Source organism: Pantherophis guttatus, chromosome 3 (genome assembly GCF_059756535.1).
Source record: "Pantherophis guttatus breed Tessera chromosome 3, ASM5975653v1, whole genome shotgun sequence".
NCBI classification, from domain to species: Eukaryota; Metazoa; Chordata; class Lepidosauria; order Squamata; family Colubridae; genus Pantherophis; species Pantherophis guttatus.
Window position 1 is genome coordinate 104,126,184 of NC_142065.1, and position 19,740 is coordinate 104,145,923.

The 19,740-nt window shown below is 36.9% G+C and overlaps 1 protein-coding gene across 4 annotated transcripts in view; it reads right to left on the reverse strand.

Annotated features, from left to right (window-relative positions):
* Positions 1–4,375: 4,375 nt before the first annotated feature.
* LOC117661151 (uncharacterized) overlaps positions 4,376–19,740 on the reverse strand; it is a 32,344-nt gene continuing 16,979 nt past the window's right edge. For all 4 annotated transcript variants that reach the window (XM_087890130.1, XM_034409697.3, XM_087890129.1 and 1 more), the window contains exons 3-8: positions 18,183–18,257; positions 16,080–16,148; positions 13,118–13,168; positions 11,867–11,920; positions 9,139–9,246; positions 4,376–7,495 (exon numbers count right to left, since the gene is read on the reverse strand). In XM_087890130.1, the coding sequence (XP_087746256.1) occupies positions 6,699–7,495; positions 9,139–9,246; positions 11,867–11,920; positions 13,118–13,168; positions 16,080–16,148; positions 18,183–18,257 (1,154 nt within the window). In that variant the 3' untranslated portion in view covers positions 4,376–6,698. The remainder of the gene's footprint in view (positions 7,496–9,138; positions 9,247–11,866; positions 11,921–13,117; positions 13,169–16,079; positions 16,149–18,182; positions 18,258–19,740) is intronic.

Below are 19,740 nucleotides of genomic sequence, written 5' to 3' on the forward strand. Positions count from 1 at the left end.
CACACTCAAGCTAACAAGGAAACAAAGACAGAGAAGCAAGACACAGAGACTGAATATAAAGAAGATAAAGACAATGAGATTAATTTGGGAAAAATAATTGAATATGTAAATAGTAATAATAAAAAGGAGGTTTTTAGAGATTACATTGGGATTAACAATGGAAAAAACAGAAAGGGCGAAAAGAGACAAAGAAGGAATGAAGGATGGAATAGAAAGAATATAAAAAACTTAAATGATTACACTGGGATTAACAGTGAAAAGAAAAAAAGAGAGAGGAAAAGGATGGAAAACAACAGGCAATGCAGGGCAAAATAGAAGAGTCCAGATTTGTGAAATACAGAATGATTACACTGGAATAAACAGTGGGATAAATAGTGGGGAAATAAGAAAGAAAAAAGGAGGGAAAAAAGGTAAAAATAAAAATGGGGAGAAAAAGGAAAAGAAATGAGAAAGATGTTATATATATTTAGAATTGAAATATGAATAGTAGGAAGAAACAAATGGGAAACCATACAATTGTAAAAATGAAATGATTAATAATTGGAATACTTGTTTCAGTATCTTTGAAATCTAGATAATGACAAGTTTTTCTTTTTTTTTTTGAATTTTTGTAGAAATGAATAAATTGTGATTTGGAGGATTATATGGGCTATTTGGTTTATTGGGAGAGTTTAATGAGTAACATAAGGGGGGAAATTATTTGGTTTATTACTATTGGTAAATATAACTAATTGACTTTTAAGAAATTGGATTGCATGGAAATAATTGGAAGATTTATGTTCATACTGATTAATATACAAAAAAATAGTTATATAATTAACTGATTTATACTAAAATGTTGGGTTTATATTAAACAATTGTAATGTTACATAACCAACCAATGTGAGGATAGATATAAAAATAGATGACAATGGGAAAGGATATAATATAGATAGAAGGGAAAAATTGAATTTGATAAGGATTAAGATTAGAGATGAGAATGAAGAGTATTATTGGTTTTTTTAAAAAAAATAGATATGGACTATCTATGGCAAAAAGGAAATATAGAAATTGTAAATTTAATTGAAATGACTAAATGTTTAAATTTGTGAACCGGCCAAATACTCTGTTCAAAGAAAATACATTGTATGTTTGTATGTGTGTTTGTCTAAAAAAAATAAAAAAAAACCTTTATAAAAAAAAAAGTTACAACTGCACTGGAAAAAGTGACTTACAACTGGTATTCTCACTTACAACCAGAATCCCCACGGATCACCATTTGCAACGTTCCCTGCCAGCATCTGACAAGTCAATGGGGAAATTCATATTTGGCCATAAAAGGTCATAAAATTGGATGTGACTCATTTAACAATTGCTTTGCTTAACAATGGAAATTGTGGTTTCAGTTATGGTCATAGGTCAAGGACTACCTGTATTTTGCCTTGCCAGTGTTGGGTATATAGTTTTCTCCTCGGTAGTACCTTGCTTAGGGTTTTATTTTATGCTTGATTGCTTATCAGCATGTGGGCTGCTGGAGGGGGTACATTCTGGTCTTTTGGTTTCCTTCTTAGCCTTTTTTATTGTCTCTTTTAAATTGTGTGTAAATGTGGTTTATCTCTATGTGTATTGATGGCTGGTTTGTCTGAATGCCAGGCTTTCAGAAGTTCCCTAACACTTTTGGATTTAGCTTGGTCTAGGATGATCAGAGTTTACCAGCTGAAACTATGATGAAGTCTGTCCATGTGTTGTGAGATTAAGGAGTTTTCATTGTGTCTTCTGATGTTAGTTGGTGTTCATGGATGTGCTCTTCCTGTCTGTCCTACATAGTGGCTGACCCAAGCAAACAGAAGGCAGACAATCATACAACAGACCCGAACAATACAGAATTGGAATCTACTCAAAGCAGAGGAGCATCCCCCAAAACCCTAAAGAAGGATCAAACTATCACCATCCTCCCAACAAACAAAAGCTAAATCACAGGTATAACAGACAACACAATTCATCCTGGTTTAGCTCAACAGACAGAAGCACTGTAATTTAACACCAGCTGTCTGCAATTAAAGTAAGATTGAATCTCGCCAGGCTCAAGGTTGACTCAGCCTTCCATCCTATCTAAGGTAGGTAAATTGAGGACCCAGTTTGTGGGGGCAATAAACTGACTTTGTATAAATATACAAAAGTATGAAGGCTATTGCTTAACGCACTGTAAGCCGCCCTGAGTCTCTGAAGGGCGGCATATAAATCAAATAAAAAAAAAAATACAAAGAACTCAAGCAACTCGGCAGATGGGCAAAAAATGTTCGCAAAAATTTTTCATCTACACAAACGCACAGTACTCTTTTACTTCTACTAGGTGCCCACATGTTATAGTCTTAAGTTTTCCAATCTATGGCTCAGGAATCCTCTATTCATGTTATAAATGCCAATTTAATATAATCAAATTATTTAATTTTACTAAAAATGCAGTTGGTCACATCCCCTTCAATTAATTTTTTACTCCAGAATATAACTAATAAGATTTTTAAAAACGTTTGAAGGTAGCTGAACTTTTTATTATTCAGATTCATACTGAAAATACATTTATGAGAAAATTTCTCATAAATCCGATTAAGTCCCTTGAGGGTCACACCTCACTTTTCAGGTGGAGTTAGAATATAATTTTTGTATGAAATAGAGGACCCGTTTAACGACAGTAGTACTTTTTAATTTATCCCAGAGGGCACATCTGGATAGTGAATCAAAGACCTATTTAAAGTCAAGGAGGGTTGCAAAAAGAGAATATTTCTTTTTATACGTATATTTTTGTACAGGTGAAGTACCAAAATATGGTCAACTATTGATCTTCCTTCCCTGAATCCAGCTTTTCTGTTTTTAATCATGCCCTCTGCAATTATCCAATTTTGAAGTTCGTTATTTAGGTGCTTACAACTTGCTAACAACCTCAATAGATTAATGGGCTGGTAGTTACATGGATCATTTTTATTGCTTTTTGTAGAGCAATACTACCCACCTGCCCAGACGTCTCTGCACATGCGCAGAAGCGTTGCATGCGCCCACGAGCAAACCAGTAGTGGCCAAAATTGAAACCCACTAGTGGACTTAACTCATATAAGTCCTACATCAGCTCCTGGGGACTTGACACCATTTAACAACACTTGCCTTGTTGGGGGAGGGGGTGTCTCCTCCAGAGGCGTTGGGCAAAGAGATGTTAGATAAATAAATAAATAAATAAATAATTTTATTTTTATACCGCCCTTCTCCCAAAAGACTCAGGGCGGTGTACAGCCTATTAAAAGCACAGACAGACATCAGTTAAAAATAATTAAAATTATTAAATAATTTTGGCTCAAATTTAAAACCCCAAAATTTAAAACACCCAATTTAAAAATCATTACATTGATAGCCCAGCCTGGCGGAACAACAGGGTCTTGAAGGCACAGCGAAATACACGGAGGTCAGAGATCTTACGCATTTCCGGGGGCATTCATTCCACAGGGCAGGGGCTCCCACAGAGAAGGCCCTCCCCCTGGGTGTCGCTAGCTGACATAACTTGGCTGATGGCACCCTGAGGAGACCCTCTCTGTGGGAGCGAACTGGCCGGTGGGAGGCTATTGGTGGCAGAAGTCGGTCTCGAAGGTACCCGGGTCCTATGCTATGGAGCGCTTTAAAGGTGGTAACCAACACCTTGAATCGCACCCAGACCACCACTGGGAGCCAATGCAGCTCACGCAGGAGGGTTATCATGTGGGCACGAGTTGCGAGATCATGCTGCATTTGACTCTGTACCATTTATACAAGGTCTATAAGTGGATCGGTTATGGTGATTGTGACCAACAGAGTTTTCTTCAGATTTTCTACCTTAAGCAGTATATTGTCTTGTTCTTTTTGTGCTAAAGAGCCGAAAGCATTAATAAGGCCAGCTTCTGAAGTCTTGAGAAATCTTCGTCAAGTAAGGCTGACTGACTCCCACTCTTGCTCTCTCAAGGTTGGGAGTGAAGAAGCAGCAACCTTGGTAGTTATCATGTTAGTGATTAAAGGTTTAATGTAGACTATTCAAAGGACAAGACTATCCGCTTGGAGCATCTGGGAGCCATTCAACAGCATACAGATCTATCTGCCCAAACAGGTAGTGAAGAAGTTAACCTAAGTATGCTAGAATTGGCACAAATATCACAATTGCTGTATCTTCTTTCAGGTGTAAAAACTGGTACATACATGTAAAAAGGGAAGAAACAAACTTTTCAGTAATGCATTCACATTTCATTATATTAAGTGTATAGCTTTATTTACTTGAGTCTTTCTAAAAGTTTATCCTAAGAATTTAAAATGTTCCAGAAAACAGACTGCAAAGAACTCTAACTCATTAGTAAAGTGTCAACTGTATTAAAACGAAACATTTTCAGTCAAAATATAGTAATTTTTAATGAAGACTTTAGCACACATACATAAATAACCAAACTGATTAAATATGTAGTCTATCATTTATCACTGTATTAGGTTTTTGCTAAAAAATTAAACTCTTTGAATTGATCAAAGAACTTCTCTCATGAAGTGACTCAAACCTATACTCTCCACAGTCAATGTACAGTATTAATATCTGCAAATACAATTTTATTATCTATTAAATTTCTTGATTGCCCAACCCTACAAAGAAGTGGCTTTAACAAAAGTTAATGCAATCTATATTTTGTATTAATATTTGCTATTTATAGCAGCAATTGTAGAAAATCTCAATGCTATCAGTTTCTTTAGCAGGAAAAGAATGATCCAGTTTTGATTGTACAGTACATGCCATGAGGATTGCTGGACTGCTGTAAGACTATGCTAGATCCCTGTGAGACCTTACTCCATGTTTTGGAGTAAGGTCCAAAGCCCCAATAGCTGAGTGAATATGTACATGTGAGAATGGGGAAGTGAAGATATATCACATCTTATTACGCTGCACATTTTACAGGGACATCAATGTACATTCTCCCTCTAATAGATAGATTTCTAGGGAAATCAAAATAATGTCTTTGTAAACCATCTTCTTTAGTATTTGAATCCATGCACCACTCGTGCAGTAGCAAAATTCTGTACTGCTGCAATGATAATAAGGAAAAACTGGTTAAAGCACTAAAGATCCTTATTTTTATTAATACTTTGCTTAGTTATTTTTTGGTAATTTTTAGAGAACATATATTTTAATATATAGTTTTATTAAATAGGTAGTCCTTAACTTATGATAATGGAGCCCCAAATTTATGTTGCTAAGTGAGTTTTTTCCATTTTATGCCTTTTCTTTCCGCATTTGTTAAGTGAATCATGGTAGTAATTAAAGTAGCACAGTTGTTAAGTGAATCTGGCTTCCCCATTGACTTTGCTTGTGAGAAGGTTGCAAAGAATGATCACGTGATCACAGGACACTGCAACTGTCATAAATATGAGTCAGTTGCCAAGCATTCAAAATTTGATCATGGGGATGCTACAATGATCATAAGTGTGAAAAACAATCATGTCACTTTTTTCAGTGCCATTGTAACTTTGAATGGTCAGTAAAGGAACAGTTGTAAGTTGAGGACTACCTGTATTACTTTTATCAGTACTAATAAAGGAGAATATTTGTAGCTCAGGGTTGAAATTAGGGCTCCTTGGTCCTCTCTGAGCTTCCTTGTTTTCTTGCAGACATTTCATTACCTTAACTAGGTAACATCATCAGTGCTAGTCGTAGCACTGATTCTACCTAGTTAGGGTGATGAAACATCTGCAAGAAAACAAGCAAGCTCAGAGAACACCAAGGACCCCTCACTTTTACCAGTGTTAGATAAATAAACAGGGCATTATTGTAATAAGGTGTTTATAGAGTATATCATATTTGATTTCTTTTATAATTGCTAATATATAATGCACCTATTTCTCTTTCTTGATCCTGATTGTCTTTCCTATCACTGTTTTATATAGCTCATTTTATTATTTAATGTTGCTGGTCATTGACAGAATAAAAAAATAGATTTCAAATAAAAATTTCAAATTTCTCATAAATCTGAAGGAAGCCTTTGGTTGTCTAGTAGTTATAGTCTAACTGAACAAACTGAAGAGGCTTGTGTTTTTAGATTGATGTGATTATAATTATTTGAAAACATACATACCATATTACATAGCTACAGGCCATTTTCAAATGAGAAAAACAGTCTATCATTGAATTGACACAGGCTTACATTTTACATAATTTTGTAGCCAAAGCAGAAACTTACAGAATCTACAGTTACAAGATTTTTTAAAATGCAGTTTTGGGAAATGGAGTAAGACAGAATTATTCTTAGGCTATAGGAAAACCTGGTCTCAACTTCAACTTTGCAGTCCATTAAACTTCAAGCAGAAAGATAGAATCTAGTACTATAATGCCTTACCTTGTTGCCCACAATCACAGTATTTTCCAAAAGGATTTTGATGCTTTAAAAAATTCGTATTATACAAAGTTGGGTGGGCCTGAGCAACAAGATATTTTCCCCTTAGTATAGAATCTTGATTTCCAATAAATCACTAGAATTGTGTTAAAGGTCTAAAAGTTCTTTACAGATTATCAGCTTCCTTATAAAGGAGACATCTTATTCCGATATTGAATCACCTATAACTTCAGTAATTCTGATTAGTAAATTGCAATTTTCTCATTATATAAACATTAACAGATTTATACAATTCATGTTTTCTTCGTTTTCTTCTTGCTCCCTTTTCTTAAGTTATTTCATCTGCAAGCATTTCTCCTGAGGGAGGAAATTTTCCGGCCATATAGGTAAGACTAGATGGGCTATGCGACTCCACAAGCCACTCAACTTGTCTGTATCCATGTAGTTATAAGACTTTGGTGTATCTGAGTTAGTAAATTTAGCCCAGAGGAAATCTTTCACTCTCTCCTCAACTTCCAACAAGGAAAAGCTCTTATTCAGGGATTCCCCATCCAGAAGAACGGTTAATAGTAAAGCCACATCTTTAAATGCTGCATTTTCGTGGTCACAGTACTTGTAAAAAATGAGGGTGGAACCTGCGGGTAATGAGTCAAACCGATGGACTACCGCTGCTTTGTTACCATTCTCAAAACCAGAGCTCAGTTTTTCATCAACAGTAAGTTTGACAACATCACTATCTTGAGCTCTTGTGCTGGCCCCATCAATTTTAACTGTAAGGGCACCTTGAGAAGATGAGAAAGCATCAGCAATCTGGTTGCTTAAACACTTCAACACATCTTCGGCTTCTTTTGAAGCGGTGAGTAATAAAATAGCTGGTTCTGAATGAGGGTGAGAAAAATTTAGACGTTTCTCAAAAATACCTTGGATTCTGTTCCACACTATTGCGTCTTGACTTGGATAGGTGTTCCTGAGCTCTTTCATTTGGTTTTTAAATGCTTGTAGAACTTTATAATCAATTTCCGAAGCATGAATTGATGAATGCCAAAATATATACCATCCACCAGCAGCAATGCAAGCTGCCACAAATATCACAATTGCTGTGAGTGAGTATCTTCTTTCAGGTTTAGAAACTGGTACATACATGTAAGAAGGGAAGAAAAAAAAATTCAGTAATGCAGTCATATTTTATTATATTAAGTGTATATCTTTATTTACTTGAGTCTTTCTAAACATTTATCCTAAGAACTTAAGTGTTCCAGAAAACAGACTGCAAAGAACTCTAACTCATTAGGAAAATGTCAATTAAACATTTCAGTCAAAATAAAGTATATAATTTTTTTTACTGAAGATTTTAACACACCCTACACAAATAACCAAACTGATTTAGCATGCAGTCCATTATTTATCACTATATACTAGGCTGTTGCTAATATATTGACCAAAGAACCTCTGTGATGAAGTGACTCAAATCTATACCCTCCACAATCAATGTACAGTGTTAACATCTGAAAATGCAGTTTTATTATTTATTAAATTTCTAAATTGGCCAATCCTATAAACAAAGTGACTTCACAAATTTAAAATAACAACTCCATAAAAACAACATTAATAAAACAGCTACCCAAGAGAACAAAATCATCTCCCTTCAGTTCAAAAGGGCCTACCAATCACTCTTAACCCAAGGCCTAGGAAAAAGCTGGGAATTTAAAGAACACTTGAAAATGGGCATGATAGAGAACATATGGATCTCAGAGGGAGAGAGAGGTTATCCCACAGCATAAATGGAGCAACAGAAAAAGTTGTTCTCCGTTTCCTTTTAATGACACTGTTTAGCAATGGGACCTGAAGCAGGTTAATACTGTTGGAGCACACAAAGCAGATGGACACTACAGGAATCGAGCAGCCCCTCTATTAGGGTCTATACCCGTGATGGCGAACCTAGGGCACGAACCAACCAAAAAAACAGGCATGCGTGCACCGGCCAGCTGGTCTTTGGGTTTCCAGTGCTCTGGCATGCGCAAAGACCAGCTGGCCGGCGTGCATGTACAGGCCGGAAACCCGAAGACCAACTGGCCGGCATGCACCCATGCATGCAAGCACGCTCCGGTTTGGGCACTTGGTGCCAAGAAGGTTCGCCGTCACTGGTCTATACAATTAAATGGCTTTACAGGTGATAACTACCCAGAATTACATCCAGAAGCCAAGTAAGGGATAACTTAAGAGCCTTGGTGGCGCAGCAGACTAAAGTGCTGTTAAGTAACACCAGCTGCCTGCAATTACTGCAAGTTCAAATCTCACCAGGCTCAAGGTTGACTCAGCCTTCCATCCTTTCGAGGTAGGTAAAAAGCTGACTTTGTATAAAAAAGAACACCGCTTGGGGGGGCCGAAAGCCCTACCAAGCAGGTATATACAAAAGTATGAAGGCTATTGCTTAACGCATTGTAAGCCGCCCTGCGTCTCCGGAGAAGAGATAGATAAATAAATAAATAAATAAACTGTAAATTGCATTCTTTTATGCTCCTTGCTGTCCCATATGTACTTCATTTTATCACTAGCTGCTTCTCTCTGGCAGTTGAAATCTAGTTCTTAGATTGTATCCCTAGGCTTCAAAACAGAAAAAGAAAGTTAAGTCATTCTGCATAACCAAGCACATCTGAATTTGTCTCATTACAGAGAGTTTCAGATTCCTCAGATATTTCAGACGAGTGCATATATAGTAGACTATATTGGTTATCACCATATATAATTCTGAAGGATTAAAAATGAGTCTTACTTTTTAAAGCAGTCTGTAGATCCTTCTTCTGTAGAGCACTGAGCTTCTCATGCTTTGTGATTCTGTGATCTGTGATTCTGTGATCCCCTAATATTATGTCAGCCTTTGCTAATAATTTGGGTAGAGCAAGAGAAAAATACATCACTTTCAGTAATTACTTTTTAATTTATGTATCAAAACGATATGAACTTTGCAACTTTTTAACTGTAAAAGGTTTTCATTGGAAACAAGCAATAGTAAAATCAAATTTAAAAATAATTTTAATTTGAATCAATTTGAGTTCATTTTATATAATTTGTAAAATCTGTGTTTTAATTCTTAGACAGACACTTATACTTTTGGGTTCGAAATATATTTTGTGTTAATATTTGCTCTTTATAGGAGCAATTGTAGAAAATCCAAATTTTGCTGCCACTTTGTCTAGCAGGAAAGAAACTATCCAGTTTTGACTGTACATGCCAAGAGGGTTGCTGGACTTCTGTAAAGACTGTGCTAGATCAGACCTTATCCCATGTTTTCCTCTCTGCTTTACATAAATAATCCAACAGTCAGCATGATCTGGCTGTGACAGGATTCCAGCTTGTGAGACAAAGACGGATCATTGAAAGAACTTGCTGCTACTCTGACAAGGTGGTTATCAACTTTTCCCAGCAAAGTGGGGAGGAAAATGATAGATCATAGATAGATGGGGTTTGAGCTTTGTTTGTCCAGGCAAAGAGGAAAGGAGTAGTACAAATGACCCTGCTTTGCAGAAGCTGGAGCCCTTTAAGACTGTATTCTGAATTTTCCAATTTGCTTAAACAGGCCAACAGCTATTTATCCAAGCATATTAGGAAGTAATCCTGATAGAGCTGTGGCTTTACATGCAAAGGTATCTCCCACATCCTCAATCATGGCCCCTCTCTCAAATATTTTTGTGTTCTTTAAGAAGTTAAAATAGGGGACAAATTTTGAAACTTATAAAAAAGTTTTTAAAACATATTCTAATCCAACTATTCTAAAATCAAACCCCATTAGTTTAATTAAAAAGAGGCTTGTTTGAAATGTTATATATCTTAGATCTAGTAGAGTCTCCCAAACGCTGCTAGCCAGCTGGTGCAAAACTCTGTGGTGTACCATGGATGGAGCACATGTGTGAACAAAACAAACTAGCAATCTTAGGTTGCCAGAACTACTTTGTGGTAAAAAGCATTTCAGAAAGATCCCCAAAACAGGGAAATAAGAAAGGAAATAGAGTTAATGAAACATAAAATTAATATACTACAACAGGAAGAAATGATAAGGAATATAAAATTGGCAAAACAAAACTATTTTGAATCGGCAAATAAACCAGGGAAATGGCTCGGCCACAAATTGAAAAAAAAAAAAGCTAAAAAATTGATACAATATTTAAGAGATGAGCAAGGAAATTTGCACCATAGAATTGAGGGGAAAAAATATTATTCAAAATTATTTTCAAATACTGTATAGTCAAGAAAACATTAAAGAAGAAAATATCATAAGTTACCTACAGGAGAGGAACTTGCCAAGTATAACAGATGAAGATAGGGAAATGTTGAATGGGGAAATTACATTAACAAAGTTAAGAGAGGCAATTAAAAAACAGAAAAATAACAAAACACCAGGGACAGATGGAATTCCGGTGGAAGTATATAAAAAATTTCAGGCGTTTTGGAGGAAATTATGTTGGATATATATAACGAGGTATTAGAGAAAGCCAAAATGCCAAATTCATGGATGGAGGCATATATAGCATTAATTCCAAAGGAAAGCACAGACAATCAATTCATTCAAAACTATAGGCCAATCTCGCTGTTTAATGCCGACTATAAAATCCTGGCAACAATAATAGCAGAAAGACTAAAAAAGATATTAAATAAAATAATTCATTCGGATCAAAATGGTTTTTTACCCAAACAACAAATTAAGAACAATACAAGGATTATCATGAATATTTTAGAATACTATGAGGCTCATCCAGAAAAACAATTGGCAGTAATAATGATAGATGCACAAAAGGCGTTCGACAACTTGAATTGGCAGTTTTTAATTAATCAATTAATTGGGATGAAATTTGGTGAAAAAATTATAGAAATGATTAAGACAATTTATTCTAAGCAAACAGCAAAAATTATGGTCAATGGAGAACTTACAGAAAAAGTCAATATAAACAAAGGGGTTAGACAAGGCTGTCCATTGTCCCCACTCTTATTCATCCTTTCATTGGAAATATTATTGGCACAGGTAAGGGGGAATAAGGAAATAAAAGGGTTAAAAATTAAAAGAGAAGAATACAAAACACAGGCCTTTGCAGACGACATGGCATTTATATTAGAGGATTCTTTGGAAACAGGAGAAAAATTCCTACTAGAAATAGAGAAATTTGGAATAATAGCAGGCCTGAAAATAAATAAAAACAAAACAAAGATAATTACCAAGAATCTCTCACGCAAGGTCAAAACAAGAAAAAGGGAATTTCCTTTAGAACAAGAAAAATCTTCACACTTAAAATAACTTCGGGGGGGGGGGGGGTTGTCACAGACTTTTGTTTGATTTTAAAAAGCCCTACTACAGATGCAAAATATGATTCCCTATCCCCATCCTTAAAACTAGAATGCTAAAATTTATAGTGTCAGATCATACAAACAACACATAGTTAATATAAATATGAAATATTAAACCAAATAACATAATTCTACATATGACAGAGTACAACATTAATAAATACCTTGTTTTCTGTGCCTTAATTCTTCCCAATTCTGCACTGAATCTGAAAGAGAACCTCAATAGGAGAACAAATGATCATATTAGAGATATAATCCAAGAGGTCCCATCTCTTCATTAGACATTGACATACTCTACAGTTATGTCTAAATGCAAGAACAGATATCGATTAAAAAGTATTTATTCACCAATTACAAAATTCCATCCAAAATTAATTTGCTAGTTAATTAAATCAGCAAAAAATAAGACAAAACACAGCAACCATGTATACTTAAAACAGCTTTCTTAAGATATGAAAAATATCCATAATTAAAAAAAAGCAAGCCTTAACCTAGGAATTGCCAAGATTAATGACAGTAGGATGACTAACCATGCCCTACAATATCCTACTAGTCAAATATTCAGGTATTTAAACTCTTTTTAAGCTTTCTTCAAGCTTTAAGAGAAAGAAAGATCTGATTCCTTTAAGAACACAACATGAAGGTTGTATTCTTGGAACAACAAACAGAAAGAAAGCTCTGCTCAAAGAAACCTATAGAGTAGATAGGATTGTAGGAAAAATAAGGACAAATAGATATTTGAAGTTTGTGACTGGATGACTTTAAACACAAGTACTAATAGTTTAAGCTGCTTCTGGCTTGAAAAGGGAGTTAGTAAAAAAAGGCTGTGCTATGAGACACGAGTATTGGCTGGCAGCTCCAAACAGCACTAAGATCAGGGAACAGAGAGAGGAATTCGGAACAGTTGCCAAGAGACTATTGACATAATCTAGGCATGCAAAAATAAAATCACAGATTCCTCTGTCTGTCTGTCTCCTAGAGCCCACCAATATGCATAAAAGGTAAATTACCAACCTTTGTTATCCGTTCAATCAGTTCAATAAGTACTGCAAAGTCACCCAATTTCAATCTCATAAAATACATACTGATTAAAACAGATGCTGGGAGATGCATTATTTCCACATTATTGTAGTATTACATGGACTGTAGAGGTAGTCCTTGACCGATGACCATAATGGAACCTGCTTAACAACCTCCACTCCCTGCTCTCTTAACAACAATGCAGTTGCAAGTTATTTATGGGGATGGGGGCCTCTGCTCCAGGCCTTCCCCACCCTGAGACTCTTCTGTGCTTCACTTCCCCCGCTGTGCAGGATCCCCACAATTTTTGGGCATGCTCCTCCTCCCACTGGCTTCCCACAGGCCTTAGGCCTGCTTCCCATCCCACCAAGCCCTAGAACCTCCTCTCTACTTACCTCTTAAAGATCTCTTGAGCTCAGGAGTTCGGGGCAGGGCAGGAGGATTATCTATATAATAAATTACAGTAAGTACAAGTTCAAAAAACCCTCAATATTCAATTTAGTGAGAATTGTAAATTGATACCAAGTCACATTTAATGTGACAACAAATTCAGTTAATGGGAGTCTAGTGTTTGTGCAATTGAAAAAAGCACATGCATAGTGAGTTTTAGATGCAGCTAATCATTATTTGTGCAAAATGGAGAAAAGAAAATTTTCATACAGAGGAAAACAGTACAAGTTTAAAAAGAAGAGGCTCGTTATTACATTAGAGCAAAAATTTAATGTAACTGAATGACATGAATGTGGTCATACAAAGATTAAAATAGGATATCTTGGAATGCTATTCTGTGATTTTGTTAACCACAAATTTAAATTTTAGATATATTATTTTTTTATCCTTTACTGTAACATTTCGTTAATATTCATATAAAAATTATGATTAAAAAGTTTTATTATTTTTCTCAAGCTGAAACCAATTACCATATTTTCCATAAAAATACTACTATGAACAGTGTGAATTTGAATAATGTCACCATTTCATGGAACTCATTAACCTCACTGAGACCTACCTATATTAGGAAATTGTTATGTATCTGCTGAATTGGGCAATAAAGACCAATAAATATCTATCTGGATCCAGATATGTCTATCTGGATCTGCTCCAGTCCGGCTTCCAGCCTGGGTACAGCACGGAAACGGCATTGGTCGCGTTGGTGGATGATCTCTGGAGGGCTCGGGATAGGGGTTGCTCCTCTATCCTGGTCCTGTTAGATCTCTCAGCGGCTTTTGATACCATCGACCATGGTATCTTGCTGCACCGGTTAGAGGGGTTGAGAGTGGGGGGCACCATTTTACGGTGGTTCTCCTCCTATCTCTCTGACCGGTCTCAGTCGGTGTTGGCAGGGGGGTAGAGGTCGACCCCGAGGCGCCTCGTTTGTGGGGTGCCGCAAGGGTCGGTCCTCTCGCCCCTTCTGTTCAACATTTATGTGAAGCCGCTGGGCGAGATCATCCATGGCTTTGGGGTGGAGTTCCATCAGTACGCTGATGATACGCAGCTGTACATCTCCACCCCAGACCATCCCAACGATGCCCTTGAAGTGATGTCCCGGTGCCTAGAGGCCGTGCAGATCTGGATGGGGAATAACAGGCTTCGACTCAACCCTTCCAAGACCGAGTGGCTGTGGCTTCCGGCGTCCCGATATAGCCAGCTGGTGCCAACGCTGGCTATTGGGGGCGAATCATTGGCCCCCACGGAGAGGGCTCGCAACTTGGGCGTCCTCCTGGATACATGGCTGTCTTTGGAAGAGCATATGACGGCCATGGCCAGGGGGGCTTTTCATCAGGTCCGCCTGATTCTCCAGTTGCGGCCCTTTCTGGATCGGGACTCCTTATGCATAGTCACTCAGGCGCTCGTCACTTCCCACCTGGACTACTGCAATGCTCTCTACATGGGGCTCCCCTTGAGGAGCACCCGGAGGCTCCAACTGGTGCAGAATGCGGTCGCGCAGGGGATTATGGGAGCAAGAGGGCACTCCCATGTGATGCCTCTCCTGCGTGAGCTGCATTGGCTTCCAGTGGTCTTCCGGGTGCGCTTCAAGGTGTTGGTCACCACCTTTAAAGCGCTCCATGGCATCGGACCTGGGTATTTGTGAGACCACCTTTTGCTGCCGATTGCCTCCCACCGACCAGTACGCTCCCACAGAGAGGGACTCCTCAGGGTGCCGTCGGCCAGGCAGTGTTGGCTGGCGACCCCCAGGGGGAGGGCCTTCTCTGTGGCAGCACCTGCCCTCTGGAACAATTTGCCCCCGGAGATACGAAGGATACCGAATCTCCGGGCCTTTTGACGTGCCCTAAAAACTTTTCTTTTCCATCAAGCAGGCTGGCGTGAACCCCCCCCCCCGCTTTTAGCTCTTTTTTAGTTCTTTTTAGCTTTTTAAGTGTAAATTGGGTTTTAATTGGATTGTTTTAAATTGTGGGCCAAAGCTGTATAATTCTTTTAATTGATTTTGAATTTTGTATTGGTATGTTTTTATCCTTGGCTGTGCACCGCCCTGAGTCCAATAGGAGAAGGGCGGTATATAAATTGAATAAATAATAATAATAATAAAATAATAATAAAATAAAATAAAATAATAATAATAATAATAACAATAACAACAATAATAATAATAATAATAATAATAATAATAATAATAATAATAATAATAATAATAATATAATTAGGTGATGAAAGTTACTTTCATTTTTAAGGACAATACTTTTTTTGGGTTTTTCTTACAGATTAACATGGGTAGTCTTTTGAATTCAAATGAAAATAATTCAATTGGATTTATTCATGCAGAGTGTCTCGGCTAATCTTTATGACAATCCTAATAAGGGATTCCCTGTGAACATGGCCGATGGTTGATAGCCCCAGAGAAGGTTTTCTCTTTGGACTCTTGTTTTTTCAACTTACTAACAGAAGGAACAGGATTCCTTTTGTTTATACAATTCTCCTGGGTTAGAGAGTCCTAGTCCTCACAAAATTCTCCTTACGGCAGCGGTCTGAAAAAAACTTCAGAAGCTGTGCTTTGGAGCAACTGGTGAGGCATTCAGTTGAGGTACGGGGCTGCAATTATTTCATTGTTGGTAAAGCAGATATTTTGGAATTTATTTTTCAAATAAATTGTTATTTGAAAATAAGTTGTGCCTTTCCTTTCTTAATCAATTTATGGCATTATTATTTGTATTACCTAAGAGATTCTTTTTAGTCACAGCCTATCACCCCTTTTGAAGCTCTGTACCTTTTTTGAGACTTTGTTATTAAATGACAAAAAAGAATTACCTTTGGAAACATTTATCAAATCGGAAGAGAACCTAAATAATTGTACCCTTTAAATGACAGATTTTTTGTTAAATTGCCAGAGGTTTTATTTACCTTCTCTTGAAGCCCTAATAGGAGGTCGAGTGAGACCAACACTCAACATTTTGATGTTATCTGTATTTTCTGCCAAAGAAAGGAGGAATAAATGAAATAAAAAATTGTTACAGCTAGAGCTATCTGACAAAACAACTTATAGTTCTAGTTCCCACTTGACAATATGAGAAATAAATAGTATATACATATTTATATATTAAAAAATCACTAGGCTTTTTTGTAATATGCTTTTTTCCTACAAATTTATGTGTATGTAAAAAAAAAAGTACATGTTTTTGTGTACTATATTTGCCTGCGAACTTATTTACGTGTACATGTCTGTTGTGCTATGTATGTATCCCTCTTTCTGAAGATACATATGCATAAACACTATGATCTTGGTACCAAACACTGCAAAACTGATCTCTTGAAAAAAATGGTCAGAAATTGTATATAATGCGTACTTGTCCCCATGTTGATACCAAAGCAAAAAGATTGATACAGACATCCTCTACTTATGATCTACAATTTGGACTGGAATCTTCGTTGTTGAGCAAAGTGGTGTAAAGCAATTTGTCATGTGACTGTTTGCTCAATCTACACTCCTGGTTATGATTGTTAAACAGTCCCAGTTAAGGAATACGGGATGCCTCAGGGAGATGGGGAAGGTCCTAGACAGCCTGATGCAGGACACAACAGTTGGAAAGGTGTTGCCTCCCCGCCCACCTGGCCCGCAAGCACAGTGACCCACTTACCTTTGCCGTTTTTTTCCAGCTGCTGACAGGAAGATCCAGTTTGTGCGAGGTGTTGTCTTTACTATATACCAAGGCCACCTAGCACCATCCTTCAAGCAGGCTCCATGCTTAGAAATCCTTCAAAAGCCTCCTCCAAATTGGGCCAGTTGGAGGAGTAGGCTTTCAAAAGATTACAAGAATGGGCCTGCTCCTGTGGTGTTTCAAAAGCTGCCTTCTCCAAATTGGCCAATTTGGAAAAAAGAAAGCTTCTGAAGCACCATGATAGTGGGCTCTATTCTCGTGGTGCTTTAGAAACCTCCTTCTGCCTTGCATAGATTGGGCACATCTATCAGCAGCTGCAGAAAAACAGCGGGGCAGTTTATTTGCACTGATAAGTTTGCCTCACTTAAACTGGCAGACTGGATGGCAATGAAGCTTCCTGGATCTGGCCATCTTTGCTTGGGTTGGTGGGTCCAGTGGACAGCTAAGATATGGGGAGGAATATACGGACAGGAAGATTTGCAGCACCCCTTTGCTTGTAAATGAAGGCAGGCTGTCAAAGGCCTGAATTTTTATCACGTGACTGTGGGGGTACCTGTAACACCTGTATCTTCAGGCATAGGTCATAGGTCCCTTCATTCAGCATCATAACTTTGAGTGGTGGCCTCCATAACTCTTAAATGGAAGAAGTTTGGCATAACCAGGACTCTTCCAAGAGCTGATTGCCTGGTCAAACTGAGCAATTGGGGGAGAAGGGCCTCGGTAAAAGAGGTGACCAAGAACCTTGTGTTTACTCTGACTGAACTCAAGAGATCTGTGTGTAGATGGGACTGAGTTCCAGAAGGACAACTATCACTGCAGCTTTCCCCCAATCTGGGCTTTATGGCAGGGTGGCTAGACAGAATGAATGGCTGTAGGTCAAGGATTACCTGTATATTAAGTCTGCTTGTCTAAGAGGAAGAACTATTATGAATGTTTACAATCCTGAATCACTTATATTTTTTAAAAAAAATCTTTAAAAATGTAAGAACAAGTCAGACTGAAGATACCATCAGAAAAAAACATCCAATATCTTCTATTAGCATTAAATTTTTATCTCTTCCCATCAATAACAGTAAAAAAAAGATCTAAATTATGTATTTTAAAGAATATGCAATATGTGTAAGATAAATAACATTTTTCAAGATTTTACTCATAATCCATCTTTGTCCTCACAACTCAGTATGTTCAATATTAGAAAATGAAATGGAAACTGATCTTTGTACAGATCATTCTTGAGCTACAAAATTGGGCACATTTGAGCCCAAAATTTCTGTTCCTAAGTGAAACATTTGTTAAGTCAGATATCATTAATAAAATGTTCATTATCATGAAGAAAATCCAAGATTACCTTTCTGTGTTTGCATTTTGCCATTAAAATTTTTGTTGGACGCTCTGTTTCTGGCTTCGCTTGAGGAACATTCTTCTAAATAGAGAGGGAAAAGTCCTTTATAAATAAAGCATAAACAAGCAAACATTCAGATATTATTTATTTGATTTGTGTGCCACCCATCTCTTCTAGAGATGACGGTTATACCACTCCTAGTCCTATGAAATGCTGTATGCATAGGCGCTAAAGTATCTCTGGACACCTCTTATGATTCTTGCTACCAATTCCTCACTTTTTATATTTCAGAAATGTTTAAAAGAGAACCTGCGTATAAGTGTGATATGAAGTAAAGGGCTCCAAATTCTTAGTATTTTGCAGTCTGAATGAGTGCTAGTATGTCCAAAGTAGCCATTTTATATGCAATTAAGGCTCTTGCAAAAGCCATCTTTGAACAGGCTCTTAAAATGTTTGTGGGACCCTTGGAAAAATTAGTTCATAATTCACAATAAAAGAGTTTCTATACTTCAGAAATGTTTCTTTAAAAACCTTTCAAAACAAAATAATGGTTTCCTCACGATAACTTCTCTCACACGTCCTTTTCTTATTAGTTATTTAATTCTGGTTCAATATAATAGTTCATTCCCTTTTGCGCTGACAAAAACTGGTGAAAATTGAAAAGATAACCCAAAGGCAAGTTAAACTGTTTCTCAAGGCTTTTTAGCAAATTGCATTGCACCAAATCTCACCAATTTAGCAAAATGCAACCTGCACCATATCATCTCAGGGATATTTTTTCATTTTGAAAAATCAGGATGTGTTAAAAAAAACAATAGAAAGATGTTCCTTAGTCACCTGCTTTTTCTCAACTAAAATAATTCCACTAAAAACCAAGTCTCTCCTACTTGAACAATTAAACAATGCATACTATTGTATGGGAGATATGAATTCTATAGGACAGTTCATATAGGTGAGTAGAATGCTAATTTTACATTTTTTTCAAACCAATACAATTTTACAGCCTAAGAATTTAACTGAACTGCTATTGCTAGCAATATGTGAAACAATTGCACTGGAAAACAATATACTGGGATTACCAATAGTTTTTAAAAGAATCAAAAACAAAGATATATTATCAATTAACTGTATCTTTTATTATATATTCCTATAGAATATAATTATCAATTCATAAATCACCAGCAGCATATTGGTAATTTTATTTTTGGAAAGTTATGACAAATAGATTCAATCAGGCATTGCCAAATCACAGTAAGTATTGTTCCCGCAAGCTTCTTAGATCAAATTTCTAAAAAGCAGAACTATTATATATCAGTTCTGCAATAAACCAAATCAGAAGATTTAGCTTGCACTTTCAATTCCCATAAAGGGAGAAGGACAGACTTAAGTAAACCGCCCTACAGTTCTCTTTAACTCACTGTCACACTTTTAAAATGCAAGCTTTTTATACGTTGGAAATTGAGCATCAGTTTTCAGATGGCAGCATCTGGTCAGGGATGCCTTTCTAAGGCTGTTTGGCCTGCATTACTAGGATAGGAGGTCACCCAAAAAGTACAGGTAGTCA